We start from the raw sequence: 26,088 nt of genomic DNA on the forward strand, positions 1-26,088 counted from the left end.
GTTTGCGTAGCTCGCACTTCAAAATGAATTACATCTTGAGGTGACAAGCATTAAGACCTTATTCATATGCAAGGTTTACCTTTATCTGTACTTCGTGCCACTGCAATGTCTAGACGACTGGAATAACAGAGGCACTTGTGATCTTAGCGTTGTGTTTTCAAGATGTGTTAGAAAAAGTGTGTTATCAGTTTCCCTCTAAAGTGCATATGTTCGATGGAGTTGCACATCTCCTGCAGCAGCGCACTCCTTATTCTTGGGCCATTGCTAAGAATCTCCAGTCTCCATTGTGTTTGCATTGTGTCCTCAGAACTACCAGCTGGTTGTATTATTATTATTATTATTATTTTAGGTCATGTATTGAGAGCAGGCTTGCTTCGGTAAGCTACAGAGAGCTGTGTATGTGAAAGGTGTAAGGACACGGCGAGGAAAGCAGATATACAAGGGCGTGGGAAGCTAACAATTGAAGAGGGGCGGTTACTTGACAGAAAGGGATCTACAAGCAACAAGGGGAGGAAACAAGGGGACCAGATCACCCAGTCTGAGGTTATGCTGTTGTTCTGCTGATGTTCACAGTGGGTGAGGTGTGTGAATGCCATATTGTAGACAGCTCCGAGCAGATGCATGGAGCCATTTGTGCTCTATGCATAAGAAGCCAAATGTATTCCCTGCTCCACTGTGAGCCAGTGCAACTGCAAGGTTGGCCGGAGAGGGCTGTCTTTCTAAGAATCCAAAAATCAGTGGACCCGGCAACTTCAGTACTTTTGTGTCTGTGTCACCTCGCATACAGTGTGTTGGATTAGTGCAGGTATAAGGCGACCAACACCCCCACTGTCATTTCATCTTTTTTTGCTTAAAATGAATGTATGGATGTTTACATCAATTTTCTCTCTAGGAATGAAGACTGTACTCCCCGCGCCCTGTGTTTGCCTTTAAAAAATGAGCCTGAGCGCCAGGGTGTTTGACTGGATCGGCGTTACAGGCAACAAACAGTGGCACAGTCACATGTACTGACTTGTAACAGTGCTGCGTCCTCAGTAATGGCCCTTACTTTGATTGCCACTGTGCCCTTGGACTAGCGAGCCATTACTGGAGGGTACAGCCCACCAGCTTTGGCTTGACCACAAGACTACAACATTGACATGTTGGCAATGCATTCGGAGGGCCCATTTTAATTCACCAAACCTTCTGCATCAAATAGGGAGAAAGCCTGTGTTCGGCTGGCTGAAAAGGGTGCTAACGGCCCACCACCTTGGAGAAAAGGCGCTGACAAAGCGGGGAACTCTCAGCGCTAAAGCGCAGGTCTGTGCGTGGCTTTAATGATTCCTTATGTAAATCGGTCCTGAATTTTATGCCCACCTCACAAAGGGTCAATGAAGGCGATGGATTTTGCCACATGGCAGTCCCTGCCAAATGGGCGTATTGCCATGAGAACCTTCTGGGTGTGAAAATCTAATCCTGGGATGGAAGGGGTCAGAGCACTTTGGAGGAAGAAGTGGTGGAAAAGAAGTGAAGGGCAGGGACACCATGAAAATGAGGACCTGTAGAAGAAGGGCGCATAGAACATTGAGGAAAATGGAGGACTGTTGGGGGTGGGGTGAAAACTCACTGGGCGAGAATGGGTGGAAAGGCAGGCAGATGGGGAATGACACAACATGGTGGAGAACTTGGGGGGGGGGGAAGGGAGACTATAAAGACTACAAGGCATACAATAATAAATAGGTTGATAGGTATTTATAACGCGCTTAATACCCAAAAGTTTCTAAGCGCGGACCAGTGAATCGAACCTGTGTCGCTCTTCCTCGTCTTGCTTTCAAGGTGAGAACTTTGCCACTGAGCTATCCTCCAGAGATGAGGGGGAAATTGAGAAGAAAGAGAGAGTGGCAGGAAGAACCTACGTTGGATTTCGAGGAAAGGTGGAGGGGTAGAGTGTGAGACCAGTGGTGAGAGGAGGATGCATGGGTAGAGAGCTGGCAGAGGGCGGCCCCTGCAACAGAGCACGGCTCGGATGACTACAGCAGGCACAAAGAGGAGCAGCGGTGAGTTAGTTGCGGCCAACTCAGCTGGACTTTCATCAATGGATAATGCCTGCGTTCTGTGCAACATGATTGGCTGAGGAGCGAAACGAGGGTGTCTCTTTTCAGCCAACTTTCATTATTGACAATGCTCTCTCCGAGGTGTCAATCACCCGTGCCAATGGTTTTCTTTCTCTTAACCATTGTGTGTTCTTTTGTCATGTTTTTATGGGATTAATGCCCAGTGGTGAGGGCTGTAACTAATATTAACAACCATTTCAATCGTTATGCTCTGCCACGGGCCAATAGGTTAAGTGTGGAAAGATAAGCACAGGTTACAGGCCTCTCTTTGGGGCTGTAAGGCTATGGGCATTCAGGCCACCTCTCGCAGAGCTCTCAGATTCCCCTTATAAAAATGGTATAGTCATACATGCCCCTTCTAATAAACATGTGTAGTGCAGCTGCTGAGTAGCTAAACACATGTACTGCCTTACAGTGAATTCTCTACAGCAAGCTGTGCTCTGTTGTAGATAAACTAATTGCTTAAGAAAATGCACACCCAATCCTACTTGGGCGTAGTGCTTTAAAAGTAGCAGACATGGTACGTATCCCCTCTCACAGTCCTCGGTGACCTCTGTGAAACTGCTCGACCTTCCCCATAGACCCCAACTATAGTAATTTGAGAAAGTTCTCTGAAATGATGCTTCAGGAAGAAGCAAAACACTGCGTGAGATCTGCTCACTGCTTTGTATCTTTGCATGAACCCCTCGCGAGTGGCCATCAAACAAGCGCCTTTGTGTGGCAGGGATGGATTGGCCCCCACTGGCAGCGATGAAGTCGGAGCCGGCTCTCCAATGGGGGAGCGGCGCTGCCAGCGAGGGGGGCTGGGACTGGGAGGTGGCTCCGCGGGGGCCGTCTCTTTAAGGGCTTTGCCTATCCGGCACAGGGCTCTTTTCTTGGCTGCAGAAGAGGAGGGCGACGTGCAGGCAGGAAAAGTGGAGGACTCCAGGCGAGAGCAGGCGGCGGAGGAGAGCGCAGCGCGGATTGTGGCCGAGGAGCAGACGCACAGGAAAAGCCAGCCAGGTTTGACAGCCAGAGCCAGAGCCATGGGTGAGTTGGAAAAAAGACAAAATATGTTGAAGACAACTACAATCATATTTATCTCAAACATAGGATAAAACGGAGCGCCGGGTTCAGGGAACTGTTAGCTCGGTGCAAAGTGATTTTTCACTGGTGCACAGTGGTGCACTGCCAGCAAACACCCTGATTCATGGAGCAGTGCAACGTGTATTTTTGCAGTGAAATGTCACTTTGCACCAGTGAAAAGCACTTTGCACCGTGCTAAAAATTCCATGAATCAGATGTTTTACTTACACTGAAAAACCTTTAGAGTATGCCATTTGTAAAACGTGTCTACTTAAGATCCAAGCAGGTCATATCAAATAAAAACAGAAATGGAACTTTGGTGAAGCTGGGCCCCTGATCCAGTGTATCCAGCACATGTTACACATGATTCATGTGACAGTGTGCTCACCAAACGCAAGCTACACAAGGCTGGGATTGAAAGAACCCTGCCTGGCAACTGAGAGGTTTTGAAAAGTTGAGGTTTAAGTCCACAGCAGGCGCAGAATGGTTTGGGGTTCGTGCCACAGTCTGTTTATTTGTTTAGGCATTGCGGGACATTGTGAGCAAGCCACATGTCATGCATTGGTTGCTTTGGGGGTTCTTGTAAAATGAGATGGGAAAACAGAGGCCATCCGCATAGAAAATGCACAGGCGAGCAGGAGGCTCCTGCCAAACGAGGCTGACACTTAGTAGATTGGGATGGAGATCTGAGGAAGACAGGGGAACAGGGACCGGGGAGCCTCCTATGCCGCATCACACTCCATCACACCACATAGCACCCCATCCTCCTTCATTTGGAGGTCTCGGGGATGCTGTAGTGAAAAGACGCCGATGCATTTTGCTTGGACCATCGCAAACCACATACATGTGATGGAGTCAGTTTCATGGCATTTGAAGGTCCTTTATCATGTGGGATAAAAGAACTGAAGCAGTGTTCACCTTATCAGAGGTGCACTATGTACCGCTGAATCGAAAGAGTGGGCTATGTGTTCTCATACAATATCTACAAAGAGCAAACCTTTCTCCCTGATCTTAAAGCAATGTACACAAGGACAGTAAAACACGATCTGCCACAAAGTATGACAGCAAAACCAGGATATTATCTGGTTGCAATTAAAAAACATGACCACCCCAAGCAAGTCCCTTCATACTCCATGAACAACTCAGTCATATGTTTGCTGAATTTGGATACAAAACATGTGCCTATTATCACCAGTTGAAGAAACTATCATTCCAATGTTCAGTGTGAGTGGCGGTTGTATGGGCAGTTTAGTGATGGACTAACAGCATCCTTTTGGCAACACGTCATTGCTGTTTGTGGAGTGGCCACCTGACATACTGACACTTGGGGCCTGACTCACAAAGATTTAGATGGCAGAAATGTGTAGAAGTCCGAGAACACCTCAGTTGTGCACTTTCTACCTGATTTGCAAGCCTAGGGCTCAAGCACATCTGGAGACACCTGGAGCACCTCTCATATGGCCCACAGCAAATCTCTGCGGGTCGCATTTGCGCATGCGCATCTCAGCGATGCTACTGGCGATTTCATGTATGCACCCGCGTCAATCATCGTGAGCCAGGCAAAGGGGGCAGAGGTCCATACGAAGGTGCCCCATGCCACCTCCTCATTTTCTCCCGGGCAAAGCTTTGTGGGTGAGTCCCATGCTTTAGGCTCTTCTCAGGGTACAGGGTCCGCCGTGTCAGGGCTGAGAGTGGAAGAACCCGTCTGAGTGGTGAGGTTGCTGTTCACTAGTATGTCTTGTCACAATGGCCCAATTGTCCTGTTTTTTTGCATTTCTTTTAGACTGCCTTAGATTTAATCTTTGAGTTGGTGTAAGTACGCTCTGAGATGATAGACTGCCTATTGTACCCCCACCCAACACACTGTGCAGACACAAAAGCTTTGTTAGAGTAAAATAAAGTATTTGTCTATTTCTCTGTTCATGTTCAGTTTTAATGAAGGCAAATAGACAGTCAAGGGTCACTCATGTGTAGGTTGCAGACTCAATAGATTCGTGTTGTGAATTTCTTATGCTAATGATATCGTGGTCATGTGAGCTAGAGATTGGACGTTGGGAATCTCGCTGCAGCTGAGTGATGCTTACTAACTGGGTACAAAGCTCCAGTCTCTAAGACCATTGCATTGTGGCCTGCACCCTGCCCAGGACAGCATCTCCTGGCATGCAACAGCAGCTTGCGGGATGTAACATTTACGCATGTTTGTATGATTGCTATGCGGTATATGCAGCAGCAGTTTGACCTCATTCATAGAAGTAGGGGAAAAATATAAACAAGTGGGAGACCTAAACAAATGAATAATGCCACAGAACGCATCAAGACTAGAAGTGTTGTAAACAACTAAATATCTTCTCTCCATTTGCCCCCTAGAGATCTTATTATAAACTAACGCGTTTATTCTTGCTTCATAATGAGGCCACCACCACTATAGTTGCAATATGTTAGTTTATAAATGGGTCATGAAATAAACACAGAAGTGCACAAAATGACTGTTGACTCTTTTCCCCAAACCGAACATAGCTATTCAAATTTTTGTTCCACTGTTACTCCAAATTCTCCAGAGTGGCACGTGTTTGCCACAAGCAAAGCCATCCAGTGTTTATAGCACATGGGAAATAGAATTGGGGCACAAATCTAATAACATTTCTAAACATCCCGTACAAATGTGAGTGTTCCACCCTTCTTTTATCAGCAATGTAACAACTGAGATTTTCCCAAAAACAACAAATGCAAGACTGCCCCCTCCACTTCATGGACCTTACAAAGAAGTCCCACTTCAGGCCCCACCTCCTCAGAGGCATTCCTCCTTTCCTCACCTTCCCCCAGAAGCTCAATGTCTCCAGAGCTCTAGTCCGCTCCAGGCTGGACTACTGCAACAGCCAATTTCTCAATCTCCCTCTTTCCTCCCTGTGCCCCCTCCTACTAATACAGACTAGGACTGCAAAATGTATCATTGGCCTCAAACCCAGGGACAGTATTTCTCCAGCCCTAACATCTCTCCACTGGCTCCTTGTGGCTGCAAGGATTACATTTAAGACCCTCTGAATCATCTGCAAGGCCTTCTGGGGCCTCGGACCATGCTATCTCCAACTTTCCCCTCTTTAAATACTCCCCTGCTAGAGCCCTATGCTCCTCGAACTCCAACTCTTTGACTTTCAAACGCGTCTCCAAGCAGAGAGTGGGAGGCAGGTCTCTCTTGTCGGCTGGTGCCTCCCTTTGGAACAGCCTCCCTGCCCATCTCAGACTTGTGCTTTCCATTCCCTGTTAATCACCCCACTGCTGCTGTTAGTGGTGGTCTGATCCTCATAAATCTCATAGGATGCCAGGCCCTTCCTCAATGTCGATACCAGCACCCTCCCCCCATTGCAATTCCCTTGCGGGCCCTTGCTTGGCAACTCTGCATCCCAACTTTGGGAGTCACCTGCACCAGCACTTAGCCTGAGGTTCTCCTCCTTGGCTCCCCATAGCACTTCACTCCTGGGCCCTGTACTAGCACTTTTCCACTTCTGTGTCCCTTCCGCCCCCCCGCTTCCTTCCTTATCTCCTGTACTTTTCCTCACTGCACTTGCATGCCCGAATGCCACAACGCCTAGTAGGACCACATCTGTATATCTACTGTTTTTGCCAATGGTATTATGTCCTCTGTTCCCTTCACATTTAGCCTTGTGGCGCTTTGAAACACAATTCTGTTTTATAAGCACCTAACAAATTCTCAATAAAATAAACAATTCAAATTGGGCAAAGGTTATAATTTCTGCAGAAGGGGATTAAAGTACAAATGCATGAGCTCTGTCAGTTTATTCATGAGCATAATACAGCACCTCTAGGCACCGTCTATAACAGAATGAACTTGAAACATTGTTTGATGTTGAAGATCAATTTCGATTTTTTTGAAATATCTAAAAAACCTGAACATATTGCTTCTTTTGGACCATATTAAAAGAAATGGCCCAGGATGTGTAAATATGACTGGCGCTTATGGAGTTCTTGGCTAAACATGCAAACATAGTCTATGCAAATGCAATACATTTGTAGTGCTTGGTGAAAACAATAGTATAAGACATCAGAGTCAGTTGACATATTGAGTGCCCACCCCTCCCTCTCTCTCTCTCTCTCTCTCTCTCTCTCTCTCTCTCTCTCTCTCTCACTCTGTCTCTAAATAATACACGTATATTTGTATATGTATATGGAAAGTGTGATCCAGGCCCTGAAGGTTCTTTTAAACATTGTACAAGTACATGTTTAGGTGTGTTTGACCAAAACAAATTGAACCTTTCCATTTTGGCCTAATTTATTTTGGTTGTTTTTTTGTTCGAAATTGCACAGGGAGACCGCCCGCACCCTCCCACTTCTCCTCAATTTAACCTATTCCCTTACCCCACCCCACATATATATTTATTTTGTTTTGACCGAATTGCAAACAAAAAAAAGATCAAAAAATGTGGTCAAATAGGAAAGGTCAATTTGACTTTCGATCAAGTATGCTAATACCGAAGTACACGTCCCGGGTGGATCAGAATCATTGCTTTATGATAATAAGATTAGCGAATCTATCAAACAGGGTTTGGTCTTCAAATGAGTAAAAACCAGAGATGTCCGGTGTGATGATGAGTTGGAACCACAGGGCAGTATGTAAAGTTAATGGCCTGCAATACAATCCTGTCACACTGAAATGTGCCTAGGCAGAAGAAAGACTTAGCATGACCTATCAAGTCTTGACATTTGAATGTTGAGAAGCAAAATGTTCTAATACTTCTCACCAAACTAGATTGTACCCATGGCTGAATTCATACAATTCAGGATTATCCAACAATGGAGAGGGACACATGGTGAATGAGTGGTTCTGTGGTAATGGGGTTCCTTTTAGGGGTTACAGAGTAATGAAAGATGATCATGGCAGGGCTTGAGAGTATAGCAAGACCGCATCCCGCTAGAGGAGGCGTTTGCGTGATCACTGGCATAGATGTGAAGAATTTCTTAAATTGAAGGGTTATGAGTTCTTTCCAGGTCATATTAACAGAGAGAATTGGCATGCTTTGCAAGGAGATCGCACAATAGCTTTGATCCGTAGTGCACACGCAATGGATGGTGGCTTAGCCTGGCACAGAGTGTTCATGAACAATTGTATATTCTTTAGAGAGGGGGCACACACCCCTCAACACCCTCCAACCTAAGAATACTCACTGTATGATTTTAAATGAATATAAGAGTTACCCATCGTCGAAACATTGATTCCACTTTTTGGGCACTAACGCCAGCCTGGCATCCACACCTGAGCCCTACGCTGAATCCCATCCATCTACACAGGATAGAGAGCAGGTCTGTGCTTATGTCAAGGCATCAAGATGCAATACAAAGCATGATCTAGAGAATTAATATGCGCAACCGGGGCAACTCCTCCCTCAACGACCAGAGACTTGAAGGGCAGGAGGGTTACTTCACTGTCCTTTTGTAAGTCTCTTTATGTGATTAGGGAGTAATCTGACCTCCTTTTATTACAGCTGTGATGTTGCCTTGAGTCTCTACGTCATCGTTGCCATTGGTTAAGCAGACACTTAAAACATATATTCACAGAATACCAGGATATGGGTGATCTATCACGAAGGCTACTTTCATGTGCCAAGATGTGGTCACCGGTAGCTAGATATAGATATGAAAAAGGTATTTGGTTCTTTCAAGTGTGACCATACAAGATCATACTAAATATTCTAACATGGTAACGCTGCATTGAAATAAGAGGCATGCAATTATGGTGATTAGTGTCCAGAGTGGAATGTTGAGTTGCAGATAGTCAATCACGAAGAATGTGTAAAATGCAAAGGATCCTTTTAGCTATGTGGAGCCAAGCAGCCCCTCTGAGATCCTGTCTGTCTTACCCCAGCTCGAGTACCTGTCTCGTTTTCTGTAACTTTGGCTGCCTCTTGTGACTATCTTTGACTATCTGGTCCTAAATGCTAGGGTCCAAGCCCTCCTCCTTCTTCTCATGTATCAGCCACTGAGATTCCATCATACTAATTCTCTGGCCAGGGCCCCAATAGTGCTAAAACCTTCAGTGTTGGACAATGAAGGCATGTATAGTACCTTAGGCCCCCTCAGCCACTCTGGCCTCATTCGTGCCAATATGTTCATCCTGCAATGCCCTACGTGCTGGTATTTACTGCCTTTTGGAGCATTAGGATTTTAAAAGAATGTTGACAATCATTTTTTAAAGGAATTATACAGGGACTGCACGTGAGTTTGCCATATCTGAAAGGGTTGTAAAGTGAGGTTCAGATGATCACTTTGCCAATGCAGGTCTGGGTCTGAGGAGAAAAGGGTGATTTCCCACATCTCAGAAAGGTGTAGATTTGCATTCTTGGACTCAAATGCAATAAACTTGACAAATATATACAAATATGACAGACCTTGTTTTGTAATTGTAATAATGTGATGGAGATGTGTCACCAGCTGGCAGCCTCTGAATTCCAGACGCTGTCACTAAATATCAGCAGATTACAATGATGCAATGTAGGGCGACACCAGTTGCTTGAAAGCACTTATCTGGCTATTACTGCAAACCGAGTGAGGCAGGCCTAGTCATCTGATGCCTGCCTGAAGACCAATGTCTGCAGTGGGGAAGGGCACCTAGTGGGTACCCCAATACACTGTAAATGCATCAGGTCACATGGGATGCCATCACAATATTTATTTAGTGCTTTTCCATGAACAATGACTTGCTATGGAAATATATTTACATTCTATATATAATTCTGTAAAGATGTCTGTGTGCTGGGAATTGAATACATGCATAGTGGTTTTTATTCTGAAACTGGGCCAGGTAGCCATGCGCCCCCAATGAAAGACTGATGTCACAGCCATGGTATCATTATATCCATGTATTGAAGCTTCTGAATCAGTATATGTGCTTCAATGTTACAGACATGTTAATGTGAGTGTTGTGAAATGTTAACTGAAGGCCAAGCTAAGTCTGCCAAATATACTTAGACATGCAAACATACAACTCATTTACCACAGACATACTTTTCAAATGCAGGAATCTGTGGTCTTTTTTGTGTTCACAAAATACTCTTGGATTGTGTGCAAAGCAGGCTGGAGCCCTCACTGTTGTTGTTTGTCCCCTTTCCCTGTCACATAGGGGTACACTAGGAGGCTAGAAGACTGTCCATCTTGTAAAGATAGCCTTCTATCAGGAAATACATTTGAAGGGTATTCTAGGTTTAAGAAAGTAGTTTTGGTCAGTAAGACAAGCGTAGTGTTCTTATTATATCTAGGGCACACACCAAAAGTGATTATTCGAAATAAATAATGTACCATTTTAACAAGATCCAGTTTACAATGTTTGTGTAATGACATGCCACTATTGCGAAACATCCCAGCCACCGACCCCATCTCACCATATCTGTTTTTGCCAGTAACAGCTGTTGTGGCTCTTACCTGACTACTTGACTGTCTCCCACATAGACAAGGAAAATGATGTGGAGTGAGACTGAAAGACAGACTGAGCTAGAAGGAGAGAGAGAGAGAGAGCGGGAAAGAGAGAGAGAGAGAGAGAGCAGTAGAGTGAGTTATGATACACCGGGTACAGCTAGTATAGCCTAGATTTCGCAGGACAATATTTCCGTGGTTTTTACATGTCGTATGATTTCTGTGTATTCTCAATGTTCATGCTTATTTAGCCTGCAGCTTGTATTCCTCAAGTTTGCACCTCAGTATCAGGAGTGCAGCTCTTATACACTGAGGGCTCTGCTGGTGTACCTGAGCATTCCACCCACACCTTTGGTGACTGTGCCAGGAGCCGTTAGCCAGGGGTGGTCTCTTGTTATGAACTAAAAACAATGGAGGGTGGATTCTGCAAGGTGGGTAGATCGGCCCATGATGCACTAACTCGCAGGCAACAGACCAAGCTCAGGCTCCTGACCTGCGTCACAGGAACGTCAGAGGGGCTGATTGAAAAACATCTGATCCTGATGCTCGTCCACACTGGTCTTTGCGTATTTTGTGTTGTCTTCTCCCTTGTTAAGGAGAGCGGATTGTTGTTGTCCACAAAGATAACATTCAAACCTTCATCCATTGCCTTATTTTAAGAAAACGGCACAAATGAGCAGTTTTTAATTGTGATTTGGTTTTAATTAATCCTTACACAAATGAGCAAGATAAAAACATAGCATTTTTCAAATTTCGAGACAACAGACTTAAAATACACTCAATACCATTCAACTAACAACAAAACATTAATGAGCAGTTAGGTGTATGCTGCTCACTCCATGAAATCATGAACTTTTGATTTTGTTTTACCTAGGGACGTCATTTGAATGTGGCCAGGGGTCACAACTGCGACCCCTGAGGTTTCCCTTGCTACCCCTCAAAAAATGTAAAGATGTTTTCTTTTTTTCTTTTTTTTCCATTGAAGCTCCTAGGCTGTGGCCTTGTAGATCTTTGTTTCTGGAGTGGCTAAAATGTGTTGAGGCCTCTTAAAAAAGACAGAGGGTTTCACAAGTGTAACACTTTGAGCAGTGACCCTAAATAAGAAAGAAGAGGAATGACAAGCAATTTATCTTTCTGGAATTCTATACAATAATTGCTAGACTCATTATAGGGGTGAACAGTCATGATCTATAGCTTCCCATGCTGCCACTTCAGGGTCGGGTCAAATGACATCACTTTCTGTGATGTCATCAGAGGTCAAGGGTCATGTGATCTCACTACCGCTACCGGTGGCATTTTGGTGAAATGACATCCCTGGTTTTACCCTAGTGTAAATCCAGTCCTGAAATCAATGCAGACTCGGGTTTCCATGCTTCTTTACACCCCACCACAAATAGCATCAGTAATGCCACCCGCAACGTCCATGCATTGCAGGTGTTATTTGCATAAATCCAACTATTCCATCTGGTTTTTGGAGGTGCAACAACCAGCTGGAATTCCTTGTAGATTCCAGCCTCTTGACCCGCATTAAAATCACTGTAGGCGGAGATTCCTGTGTATTTTCTGCATGAGTAGGTCGTGGAGGTAGATGCCAGCCTTGTGTGTGCTCTGCCATCCAGCTATGTGCAGAAAATGCACAGACATGACTCAGATCCGCATTTACAGGTGGAGACCACGTCCCCACCAGTACATTACAATCCATGTGGCCTCTTATTGTCATACCCTAGTATACCCAACTCTAGTGGCTTCATATGGGCCATACAGCCAGATGTCTCTTTTCTTATGTTCGTCTTTAATGCTCAGTTATGTTAGTTATGTTCTATTAGGCGCATTATTACAAGATGTTCTATATAGAAATGTGTATTATTTAGATAAGTGCACAAACTTTCCATCAAAGCTACTCTGTTCACCTCATCAACCACATACATGATGTATTTAGAATTGTGTTAATTTGCTGTTAGATAAGAAGCACATTTGAAGAAAACAAAGGATTAAAATAGCAATAAGATTTATACACTGTTTACCAGACTGATCTACTGTTTGCCAGACTGACTTGCAGGGTAGGCAAAACTCACCCAAACAATCAGAAACTTTGTTAAAAAAAAGAATCTATAAAACCACACAAAATCTGAGCAAAGCATGGAAAGGCATGCTCACTCACAGGTGCTCCCCTGAGGAGCTGTACACCTCCTCCTGCATCCGTTAGCCTGGCAGCTCTGCTTTCGCGTGTTACACTGCCCAGCCATGCCAGCACATCCCATTTGGATTCTCTTGCTATTGCCTTTGACATAGAAACACTAAGAGGAGATACGTGCAGCTGGCTATTCAGCGCAGACAGTTAAGTGCTCACCTCTGATCTGTGTTTGTGAACTGCAGAAACAGGTTTCAACCTGGATGTGCCGACTCAGCCCTTTGTTCTTCTGAGCTCAATACATTGACCTGCAGACACGTTTCAACCAAGCAGGGCTGACTCCGCCTTTTATCCTTCTGACGTCAGTACACTGAGTGCTATTAAATTGGGTGAGTCTACTGGAACATGGATCATCGGTGTCCGCAGGCAATCACTTTGCTATTAGGCATGCCCCTCTTGTTTTTAGAGAGGGAATTAAGACCATGCGTGTCCTTTGTGGGTAGCTAGTGATATCAGTTGTGTGCAGGCCATCGTTTGTCTTGCTTGCAGCTCATGTGAAGTGCCCAATATTAAAATAAGAATGGGCCTGTTCGCAACCTTGTTGATTTACATGCTTCAGCTGCGAATTTGCAAAATAGATTATTAAAAACTTGCAATGACATGTAATAGGGGTCAAAGATCAAGTTATGTCAGTTGAAGTTGACTTTTTTTCCCTTCCACGAACCCCAAACTTTAGGATAACTTCAGAACAGAGGTGAAACCCCAGCCAGTTCCTCCGTGTTTCCTCCCTCTCTCTCTCTCTATCCTAAACGACTGGCTTGCTCATTCTATTTGATCTCATCTGTCCTTATTTTGTACCGTTTTATTGTAAATTGTTTTCAGCGCATTGGCAAAAACGTTATATGGGGCTCATATGAGCAACACAAAAGTACAAAGCATGATTACGTACAGTAAGCACAGTTTATACTTAGATGCTGCTATAATATAACATGTGCTGCTACATACAACCTTCAAATAGATTTAAAACAAATATTTTTATTAGAACATAATACATTAAATGCAGCACATTCAAGGATGTCATATGGAATTAGTATAGTATAAACAAGTATAAACATATAACCTTAACAGCTGGGCAAATATGTATCTCAAATATACCTTTATGCGTAGTAGCCATCACATCATTGGGACACATGCATGAAATGAAGCAGAGCAGGGGAGGGCACATGAGGAACACACACCATATAACACAATGTAGTCATCTCAAACACTCCAGTAGGACAGCACTGCTTACTGATCCGCACATCATGACACAACAATATATAGCCATTGCCTTTGCCTCAGGGGAGTCTATCATCAGACCAACAGAACATCGCCTGCAAAAGGGCTTCCCATGCTTCCAAATTCGTTGAAGGTTCTCTAAGACCTCCTTTTAAGGACCTGTACCATTCCACTGATTCAGCCGTGAACCAATTCTCCATGTCATCCCGCCACACTTTATAAAGTTGGCCAGTGTCTGAATTCCTCGACTTAGCAATCCTCCTTTTAACTAGTATGCAAACTAGGTCCATGAGGCTCACCACATGTCTAACCTTCTCCGGGCGGGGATAAATGCCAAGCAAGCACTCACTAGGAGTCCAACTGTATCTACTAACGCCTTTCTCCTCCATTGTCTGTTACCAAAATGTTTGGACAACCGGACACAGCCAAAACATATGAAGGGTATCTGCAGGTTAATTGGCCAGTTCAAAATGCCCTCCCTTAAAAGTTTGCGATTCTATACAGGGTCATCTAAGTTCTATACAGTGCTTTTAATTGCAATAGTCGAAAGCTTGCATTTCTAGAAACCCGCTTCAGGAACACCAGTGCACTATCCCATTGTTTCTCTTCTAATTGATAACCCGGGTCCACTTCCCATGCTAACTTGACCCACAAAGCTCTGACGTTAGTTCCTGACAACAGATATTAATATATCCTGGACAATGGTTTCCAACCGGTTTGCTAATCATACAAGAGGGGCAGTGTGTCATTGCTCCTGGGTACTGTTGTATTGTTTATCCCTACGTGTGTGTATCTCCATCTCTGCGGGCTGGGGGTTCTGGAACCTGGGAGTGGAATGTTTAAGTTGGAACCGGAGTATGCTGAAGGCTGGGAGCTTAGCTTACTGGAGCTGGAGGTAGCTGTTTGGATATCTTGTCTCAAATAAACTGGCAAGAAAATCCTTACCTGAACCTCATTATTTCAGGTTCCTTAGGCCATACTGGCCATTTCTCCTTAGCAGTTTTAGTAAGCCCCATCTATCTAAAAAAATGCCACTTGTGTATCTCAAAATCGTCAACTATTTCTGAGAACTGCCAAAACACTCCATCTCTGAAGACATCTCCCCATGTAAGCAAGACCAAATTCTTCCCACTTTCTATACCCTTTCTATACCCTTTCTATACGCTTGAACATCCTGTGTGTCCAAACTCATACTCACAGACAAGGGGTTATGTAGGGAATATGCATCTCTTAACCAGAGAATCTTCAATAATCTGTCTCATATTTCTCTCCCTAGATTCAAAAAGTAGGGGCTATCCGGAAAGCACCTCATAAATACACAGGGTCTCCTTGAGTACAACCCGTTTTATAGCGTTGTGCATCATAGCAGAAACTAGCATCACATTATCTGCTGGCCGCCATGCTAGTTACTTAACTGGGCAGCTAAGTGATATATTTTGAACCATGGTAACTGTAATCCCCCATCTTCATATCTCAGGCACAGCACTGCCCGTGCAACTCTGTGGGCCTCATTACAACTTTGGAGGTAGCCATGGCTCTATTAGCGCCATGGCTGCCTCCAAAATCGTGTCTGGTTTCCCTGAATGGGGAATTACCGGGCCATTCCGAGTTCGGAGGGCCCGGTAATTCCTCCTTCAGGGAACCTGGGCCTGGTCCTTCCCCATTCCCATTCGAGCCCTCATAGGGTTCGATGGGAATGGGGAGGGGGCTAACAACGGGCCTGTCAATTACGGGCCTGTTGTTAGCTCCCTGGTTCCTCGAGGAACCCGCTATGGACGTCTGGAAGAACCAGACGTCCAGAGCGGGTCCCGCGAGGGGACCTTGTAAAAGTGCAGAGTGGGGTTAACGACGCCGGCACCATTACCGGCGCTGTTAAACCCATTCTGCACTACTGTCTCCTATGGCCCCAGAGAAACCCCTTAATAAGAGAATCCAGGGTCTTAAAAAAGGAACACAGAATAAGGAACATAAAATAGGTGAAATAAAATAATAGGCGAGGCAGTACCACCATTTTAATCAGTGCTGTCTCCCCATCACTGAGAGTGATAGCCGTAATATGGGTGTGCATGCACCCAGCTTGGTGCCATATGTTTACACCCAAGTATCTAAACGAATGGGCATTCCACCGAATGCCGAGGAGGTTATTGGTATGATACGTACGCGTCATTGCTAATGGGAAAAGACAACATTTGTCCCTACTAAAAGAGATGCCTGAGAGTCCAGTGAAGTTATCTAGTACTTCAAGGACCAAAGGAAGATTATACTCCGACTCCTGAGCATATAAGACACAGTCATCAGTGTAGAGGTAAACAAGATGGCACACCTCATCAACCATTATTCCTGCCCCTTCAAATGCCTTCCATAGGAATATGGTGAATGGTTCCAACGCTAAAAAGAACAACATCGCCAACAGTGGACATGCCTGTCTGGTGCCTCTCTGCATGTTTCATGGAGTGGAAACATGCCTACCAGCGCGGAATCTTGCCACTGGCTCATTCTAAATCCATTTCACCCACTTGGAAAACCCTTCACCAATGTCATCTGGGTGAACTTTGTTTGTGGCAGACACCCTCTTAGCAGGAAACTAAACACAGCGGTCAGACCTGAATTGTTCCATACAAGGTGAGAACAGAATCTGATACATACATGTGGAGCAATACAAGGCAATATTAGGTCCACACATTTGATATACATTTGTTTTAAATTATCAGGTTGGGCTGAACTTATAAAATACAGCCTTATGCAACAGTGTTTCTGAATACAACACACAGCTTGGACTGTGATAGTCAGACTGGCACCAGGTGAATATTGATGAAAAATAACATGATAGACATTAATTCTGAATGTTAATATTGAGAATTGATTTTGAATAGACTATCATACTAAATAGGTATTCTCTTTATCTTCTAGGTTTTATATATCAGTGTGCATCTGAGACACGAAAAACACAGAGAATTGCTCCTTATGAAGGGAATTGAATTCCCGAAACACGTAGAGCACATGATTCATGTTGATCTAGATGATTGTACAGTTGAAAAATTATTGGTGAAAATATAATTGTGGACAATCTAGTGTTTTTACTATAAAAAAACTCTACATAAAAAATTGAGATTGTTGATATAAAAACCATTGAGTAAAATAATTTTTTGAAGCGAAAACTTGGAACTATAACTAACTACATAGATGGTCTTAAAATGTTGATTGGATCTCAATAGAATTTGGTTTGCAGGTGACGGGCGTGTTCCATAAGCCCGTGGACACCCATTTGTATTCCTTCCGGTGTTTGGGGACACAATCACCCCTCGCAATTATTCTACAGTTATGGGTGCATCCACAATGGCTGCATGTTCGTCCGTCACTCTAGGTAATCCTACTTGGGACAATGTGAAATCAACTTCATTGATATCAACTGGCTCATGTGCCCCATATAGCAACTGATAGGCTGAAATTAATGAAAGCTGATACAGAGACCTCCAAATATCCCTGGACTCATCCCTTATCTCAGTTATCACACACCTGGGTCTCTCATTTTTGCATAACCACGCCAGCAGTCTGCCTGACTTATCCCCCTCCCTGTGTAGTCTAGAAATATACACTTCACAATCGAACTTCGTGAGTTGCTCCCATGTGGCAATGCTTTGCACTCAAAGCAACATCAAAAATAAATAAAATAAGGGTAGGATGGTGGGGGGTACTAAAGCCCTGTTGCTCCTAATCAGGATCTCCTCTGAATGGCGATCACTGGGAGCTCTTTCCCCTAATCCAGGAGCTTCCACCAATCATTCAGTCCCCTTTCAGCAAGTATAAATACAGCCCTCCCCCGGGGCTAGGAGTGATCACACTCTGCAGCACAAGAAATTCAGTGCACTCCAGGACCATCAAAGCCTCTCTCCACGGGCACTCAGCAAGAGTCCACGGATGAGCAGGAAACCACTGAGGATCAGCGGTCACATGACTCAGCAGGATACAAGGCAGTGCACCACTAGGTCCTACTACTGCACTCAGCCGGTTTCACAGCGGCTCCCTGAGCCCCGTGTTCTGGTGTCTTCAAAATACCACAAACAGTGCCGTGCAACACAAGTTACAGGCAATCTGTAGGTAGGCCTTCTGATACCGTTTATGTGAAAATCAGAGTTCTGATGTACCGCAAAGGATCGATATCAAGTTCTTGCTGTGGAGTTCCAGCAGCTCGCGTCTTCACGACATCGCAGCAGGCCACACCCTAAAAAAACCTTCAAATAGATAAGCACATGCGTAAGTTATGCAGGGAATCCTTGAGTAAACTGTGATCACACTAGTAATCTTGTCAAGGGAAATCAAGCGATGCACTTTATCCTGACAGTATCTTCACTTCAATTAACAACGCAATTTACTTTTTAAACCTTCCTTTTTCATAAAATAATATATTTTAACCTGGTTAGCCAAATGACAAACACATCTCCTTATTACCCACTGACCTACTAACTAAATTGCAAGTGTGTATTTGATGATCTTTTCACACAAAAGCAGCGGGTTCATACATATGTACCACGATGCAAGGAAAGTGGGGCGCTGAGTAGAAAGGAATAGAGGGGAAGGAGGGTGGAATATAGTGGAACTCACAGGGTGTTGGCACTTTCGTTATGTAGAGGGGGAGAGAGAGTATCACAGTGCACTAATGACACTTTTTTGATAGTTATTCGGGAGATGTTCAAAATACAAATGTAAGCAACTGCATCTAGGAGAAACCATCAGGAAATTATCAACTGGAATCTATAAAGGGGCATTGTTCCTTCATGCGAATAGCATGAGATATTTATAAATACAGCAACTCTGGGAAATCTTAAGTAGGTCTATTTCAGCTACCAAGAAACGCTTTTATGGCAGTTGGAGTTTGAGTCAGTAGATGTGTTGTCATATCACTTCTTTCTCAGGATCAAAGTGAGGAAGTGTGTTCTGGAGGAGAGGAAATCGCTGACGGGTCCATTGGTCAGCACTCACCCTCTAGAACTTGTAAGACAAGATAGCTGCACCATGTGAGGATAGGGGGTGCAGGATTCACTTACTCCGACATGACTCAATAACAAGGACTCAGTAATTTGGCAAAGGGAAGTCTGTTTAATGATACATACATCAAACAGGGAAAAAAATGGGAATCAGCTGTAGTGCGATCACCTGTCTCGCTCCGACTTCCTCGAAATTCAGTCGGACAGCACTTCTTATAGGCAGAAATCGTCATTACTGACGTCTAACTTTACAAAAATCACAATGCAATATAATTGGTTAGGAAAGGTAACTTAAGTATAGGTGCCATATCTGTATATAGAAATAAAGCATGTGGATTGGATAATTCTTGTCGGCTAGGCATCTACACCCATCCCTCTATATCACACGTGATTGACTTCACTACAAGTACAACGTATCATTGGCTACAGTGTCTATAGGACCCTAGATTACATGGTCCATTGTGATTGGGCAAGTTGCACCCCTAAACATAAATCTCCACTTTAATTAGCAGCATGCAGAATGGACACCCCTGTGCCTGGTGCCCCAATTTTCACCCTGCCTCCCTTCCATCAATCAGTGTTTTAGGGCGACGTGTCAATTAGTTGGCTAAGGATGGCCTCGAAAACTGTAGTCTCTTATCGGGAAAAGTTATGGCATCCTGGGGTCCTGGATGACATCAGGTGATGGTAATTCTTCGCGCCTGGCTGGTCACGTGTCGGCCTAGCCACCTGCATGGGCCCCCCTTATCTTGACCTTCATGAGACAGGCTGGTATGCTCTGAAGTTGGAGTCTTGTGAGCTGACGCTCTCCTCCCCTTCTCTGGTTGACCTCGATTTCCTAGGCATGAGCCGCTCTTTGTTGAGTTTCGATTCGGCTCCTTCTCTTGCCTTTGGCTGGGTTTTGAAACTTGGCCCATCAGGCCTCTGGCCGCCTGGGTACCTTTCTGCTTTTACAAAATGGAGTTGCACTTATATAATGTGCCTTATTGAGGTAGATATACGGTTGGCGCTTGCCGCTCTATCTTCTGCTAAGCATTGCAAGCAGTATCGATTTCTTAGCATCTTGCGTTTCAAGCCTATTTACACACGTTTAACAAGGCAGTTGCTTCCATCTTGTCTCGTAACACTATTTCCTCACGTTGCAACATTGTCTCTTCTCTGCGTACATTCCATGCAATTTCGTAGTTACTCGCACTGGTGTGTTATCTTCGATAGCTGCTCTTGTTCATTCTCGAATCTGTTCAGGCCCTTGTGTCATTTCCACTGGCCTTCCAATAAGGCTTTTGGGGTCTCTTCGTAGACCGTGTGTAGGTACTCCTCATTTCATATCAGCAGCTGGTATGGCTGTCTGATAGGGAACCGTGCTGCCCAGGGTTGTCTGGTTATGGGTGCTTCAACCAGTATGGATCTTCTGATGTATGCTGGGCAGAGTCCCACTGCAGCTCTTTGTAGGTTCATTTGCTCTTCATACGTCACATACCTTGGCGAGTACGCTCCTGGTACCTCGAGATGTGGGGAAGGGGTGCAGGCCGTGTCTGGGACCTCCTCTACACTCCCCCCTCTGGGCGGTTCATCGACCACTTCTCAATCTCCTCTGCATTCATTTCTTTTGTTTCTTCAGTGTCATGCTCATCGTCCTCTGCGTTGGTACATGATGGTGTGAATGTGTGAGTCTTTGGAGTCCATATTTTTATCACTCCCTTCAAACTCCCTGCTGTCTTCACATGTTCATCTTTGTTCCACGTCATTAGCTGACATTGTCTATTTGGGCTGCAGTAGATCCATTTTCCCTCATACCGTCTTCGTTTCTTAGGGTATGTGAACTTTGTTCCTTCTGGCGCAAATTTGCTGCTTTCACAAAGTCTCTTATTTCTCCATCTGTTAGGTCTCTGGGCTTCCATCCTGGTTCGACATCAAACATTATTTTCATCTTTATGGCCTTTTTCACAGTTTTCTGGCATTGTATAATGATTATCTTGATTACTCAGAATCCTAGCAATACCATTGCTAGTAGAGCTCCCAGGAACTTGAATATATCTGCCATCTATTGCGGGACCCACGAGAATAGGTCTCCAAACCAGCTGTCATCGTCTACTTTGTCACTTTCATCAATCATCTGTTTTTTTAGGCTTGTCAGCATGCTTATGGCCTCTGTTAGGGTTCCGTTTTCTTCATCGTGTGATGGTACAAATGTGCAACATGATTCTTCGATTTTTGCACAAACACCTCCATCCATCGCAGTGATCATGTCAAGCACATATCTGTTTTGGAGGGTCATCAGTCTGATTGCTCTCAGTTCTTCTTTGATCGCGTTGAATCCTTTTATAGTGGTATTGATGCTCTGCGATAACTCCCATCTGTTTATCTGTAACCATTTAGCATTCACTCCAACTTGGATGTGGGGCAGGAGTAGTGTTGTGAATACTGTTGAGGTGAGGCTGAACAGCCTATGTTCGTATGGGATTGCATGGAATGCCTCTTCTGATTTGGGAGAAAAGTAATTTTCCCTCTTCATCCTGGATACCAGTTCCACAGATCTTCTTCTTCTTAGATGAGCATCTGCTTTCAGAAAATTGTCCAACTTAAGTCATTCTTAGGGATCACTAGTGAGGGAATGTGGACGTTCACTAGTGTGCATATGCCTCCCCAGTTTTTCGGCAGCCTTATGTATGCTTTGGATCCACATGCCAAGTAATGGTCCATAATAACTGCGGTTCCTTGTGTCATTCCTGGAGCTTCAAAGATTCGTCCGTCCGCAGTTTTGATTCTCTCCCATCTTCCTTGTGCCATTGTTTCTGAAGCATAGTTTCGGGCTCTCCAGTGGCACTATCTGCAGGGGTCCCCCTCTATCTTCGACCCATGTTAGTAACTTTACTAGCTTTGGCCACAGAGGTTTGCATAACCTCTGTGAATTCTCTATTGCTTCCTTGCAGGCTCCAAGGACCATCCACGCTCGGCAGATTACTACTCCGTCTTCCCATTCATCTGGGGAGACCACTGAACCCCAGATCTGCATTTGGCCTCTGTTATTCCAGATTTGAGCCTCTTCTGTAGTCTTCCCTTGAACGTTCAGTCTCGGGTTAACTTCCCATCTTATCCCCGATCCTTTGACGCCAGGGTTCTCGTACCTGATCACATGATTTCTGGTGTGCGCTCGGTTTCTTGTTTTAATGTCTTGGACGTAGCCAGCTTCATCTGGGTAATCCTTTTCGTTGGCCCTTGTCAACGAGGCGTCTCTTCCCATAAATTGTCCTCTGGTGTTGCACATAGCTACATGTGACATACAGTGTGCTGTAGGGACATCAATTTCTACAGCCACGAAGATCTTGGACTTTCCCATGCTGTATGGTAGGAGTGCACAGACGAAGCATTCTCCTTCTGACTGCCTTCGTCCTACGTCCTTCATGTGCTGGTACCATATGTTGTTTCCCAGATGGGCTGTGCTGTCCAGGTAGTCATTAAGCTCATTCATATCTTCATGAGGGCTTTTCTTGATTCTCAGCGTCCTTCTGTAGTTTGCTATGACTACGTCTCTGAATGCATCTGTGCTGCTTTTCCACTTCGGGTATCTCGATGGAGCAGGCTGCCTTGACTGCATCGCTGTGGTAGGAGGAGGATTTGTGCTTCCTTTCCTTCCCTTTTGCAGTCTGCCATAAACTTCCCGTAACCACCATTGGTTCATCAACCTCCCAACTTGTAGCTGTGCTGTATACTGCGTTGCACTCTCAGGCAAGGTTTTGGTTACAGTCTATCAGGGTCTTGATTCTTGTATCACTTTGGGCATTTCGTGCTTTCAACAGTTCATCTTATCAATGTTGTTGTGGCTTTTATTGTGCTTCCCTTTAACCTGCAACTGGGATGTACAGAGTGTTCATTATGTCCTTATCCCCCTTTGCTTGGGGAACCTGTACAATTTTATGCCACACTTGCATTCGGGTTTTTTGTCTTGGTTTTCTGCTCATGCATCCTTCTTCCTCACCATGGATCTTGTCTGCATGTGCTGAGGTTCTTCCCTGTTGTCTGTTGCTTCTTTGCAGTTGGATGCAGCAGGAGGGGTCTCTCCTATGAAGGGTTTAATGTCATTTAGGAAGATCCATGCCCTTCTGCCCTGGAGCTTGACGGCGGAGGAGGTGCAGTCTTCTACAATGAAAGGGCCATTAAATCTTGGCTCGTCCCACCTTTTCCTGGTAAAGTTCTTCACCAAAACGCTGTCACCAGGGAAGACGAGGGACGCATGTACACCTTGTTCGGTGTCTGCTTCAGCACTTCCTGCTGCGTTTTGTGCTGCGCCACCCCCTTTTCGCCATCGCTGCAGTTAGCCTGAAATGACAGAGGTACTGGATGTCAAACAGTTCAGGTACTTTTGCATCTCGGTTCCCAGAACCTCCCTAGTCGGCTTGGCATCACAACTAGCTCTATCTCTGGGGGTAAGAGGGGCACTCATCCTTCTGCCTGTAACTATCTTGTGCGGCGTGAGGTGATGGTCGGAGCCTGGTTGGTTCCGAAGTGCATACAATGCCAGTGGTAGGCAGTGCAGCCATCTCTTTTTTAATGTGAGCTTCAACTTGGCTATCCTCTCTTTAAGCAAGCCGTTGATCCGTTCACATATCCCATTCCCCTCTGGATGATACACCGACGAGAACTTGTGCTTTATACCAAGCAATTAACTAATCTGTTCGAACACTGAATTTACAAAGTGGGCCCCATTATCTGATCTCATTACCTCGCACAACCCCCATCTAGGGAACACTTCCCTCACCAGGAACTTAGCAGCACAGGCAGCGTCAGGGTGTGTACAGGGGCCTGCTTCTATCCATCTAGAGAAGGGACACACCACCACAATTAAATACATGTACCCGTTACACACTTGAATCATGTCGACATAGTCGATATGTAAGTGCTGGAATGGTCCGTTCGGTCTGGGAATGATTCTTCTCACTACTTTTAATGTGTGCCCAGCGGTGAATTGCTGGCAAAAGTTCACCATAAAAAATGCAACATTCTCCGCTAAATTTGGCGTGAACCAGTCTTCTGCGAGCGTTGCAGCAAGATTTTCTTTTGTCATGTGGATGGGGTAGTGCAGTTGTTCTAATGCTACCTTCAGGAGGGTGACAGGCATTACTGGTTTACCAGTGCTGTCTTGCCTCCACAGCCCGTCAGAGCGGTTTAAAGAACACCCTTGACGCTTCCACAAGTTCTTCTACTCATGAGGTGTCTCCCCTTGGAGCTCCATTAGCTTTGTCTGCCCCATGTTACTATAGGCCATTGGATTGGCTTGTGCTACCATCATTCTTTCGTGGGTACATGCCACCTCAACGTCCATGACTGTTTCATTCTTGGATGCCATGCTTTTGGCTTCCGTGTCCGCTTCATGGTTTCCACGTGACACGAAATCTGTCCGCTTGGTATGAGCGGTGCATTTCACGACCGCTATGCCCACTGGGAGCTGCAGTGCTTTAATCAGCCTGTCCAATAAGGCTGCGTGTTGCACTGGCGTGCCGTTTGCTCGGAGGTAGCCCCTCCTTTTCCAGCGCGCTAGTCCTGCGTGAACTGTAGACGTCACATAGGCGGAGTCACTGTACACCGTTACTTCCTGGTCTGCATGATTCTCAATGGCGATTATCAATGCCAATAGTTCTGCAGCTTGTGCTGAATAGTGAGATGGTATTCGCGCACTAACAAGTACTTGAAACTCTCCATTCGCTATGTGTTTTACCACGGCCACGCCTGTATACCTTTGTCCGTCTTCTTTGTCAATTCTCGAAGACCGTCAATAAAGACGATCTCCCCACTTGCCAGGGCATTTTCCTTTATCCTGGGGATCTCATCATAGAATTGCTCATAGTTCGCACAGTCGTGCACAGGTTCTCCCTCAGTGACTGGCTCTGCTATGAACGTAGCAGGGTTCACAGTTTTACATCGCACTATTTTGATCAATGGGTTGGCGATAATCACCTCATCGGCAGATGCAGTCTGTGACGTCAATGTGCCCTTTGGTTTTTCTAGTATGGCGAATAGTGAGTGCTCAACATACAATGTCATGGAGCACCCCATCACAATGGATGACGCCTTCTCGATGGCGAACGCAGTGGCAGCTAGATTTTGTTCGCATGGGAAGTGGCCCTTCATGACCGGGTTCAGACTCCCGCTGTAATATGCTAGGGGCTTGTGCCCCAGTGAGGTTCGTTGTATGAGCACTGCCGTCATAAAATTACCAACAGTATGAGAGAACAGATAGAATTCTTCTGCATAATTAGGAATCCCAAGAACTGGGGCCTTACAAATTGCCCCCTTGAGTTCTGTAAACCCCTTCTCCATTGCTTTGTTCCATTCAATTTCTTCTCTTTTTGCCTGGGCCTTTTTAAGGGCCTTTAGAAAGGGCTTTCTATACGAGCTGTAGTCAAAGACCCATGCTCGGACATAATTGCACAGGCCTAAGAAGCTTTGCATTTGTTTTATCATGCGCGGCTTGGCCGTGTTCATGATGACTTCAGCTCTTTCTAGGGATACCTTCTTTCCCTCATGTGAGATCAGTTGCCCTATGTACAACACCTCCTGTTGGCAGTACTGCAACTTTTCCTTATCAACCTTGTATCCCTTCTCAGCCAGTATAGTCAATAGTTGGACAGAATCGCGCCTGCATTGCTCTCCAGTAGTGCAGCAGATCAGAATGTCTTCTACATACTGCAAAACAACACTGTCCACCGCAATATTGCTTAAGTCCATCTGCAGGACTCTGTTGAAAATGGATGGAGACTCACAGTACCCCTGTGGCAACCTCGTACTTTTCAGGCACATTTGTCTGAAAGTAAATAACGTCAGGTCTTGGGAGTGACGGTGCAACTGGATTGAGAAGAATGGATTTTTCAGATCGATCACCGTGAAATATATTGCCTCGGTGGGTATGTTGCACAGAATTGTGGAGGGGTTCGGGACTAGAGGGATCTCGGCTTCAACTATATCGTTTAGTGCTCGCAAATCTTGGATTAAACGCCAAGACCGTCCCTTTGATTTTTTGACAGGGTAAATCACTGTGTTGCAAGGTGATTCTGACGTTACTAGGATGCCCTGCTCCATCATGGCGGAGATTGTTTTCGTGATTCCTTCATCTGCC

General features: G+C 45.1%; 1 protein-coding gene across 2 annotated transcripts in view; it reads left to right on the forward strand.

The window, feature by feature from the left end:
• The first annotated feature begins 2,765 nt into the window (after positions 1-2,765).
• Positions 2,766-26,088, forward strand: part of PLP1 (proteolipid protein 1) — a 187,216-nt gene continuing 163,893 nt past the window's right edge. For both annotated transcript variants that reach the window (XM_069613040.1, XM_069613041.1), the window contains exon 1: positions 2,766-3,122. In XM_069613040.1, coding sequence (XP_069469141.1) covers positions 2,771-3,122 — 352 coding nt within the window. In that variant the 5' untranslated portion in view covers positions 2,766-2,770. The remainder of the gene's footprint in view (positions 3,123-26,088) is intronic.

The sequence above is a fragment of the Ambystoma mexicanum genome, chromosome 5p (assembly GCF_040938575.1).
Source record: "Ambystoma mexicanum isolate Mex_15411 chromosome 5p, UKY_AmexF1_1, whole genome shotgun sequence".
Classification (NCBI taxonomy): domain Eukaryota; kingdom Metazoa; phylum Chordata; class Amphibia; order Caudata; family Ambystomatidae; genus Ambystoma; species Ambystoma mexicanum.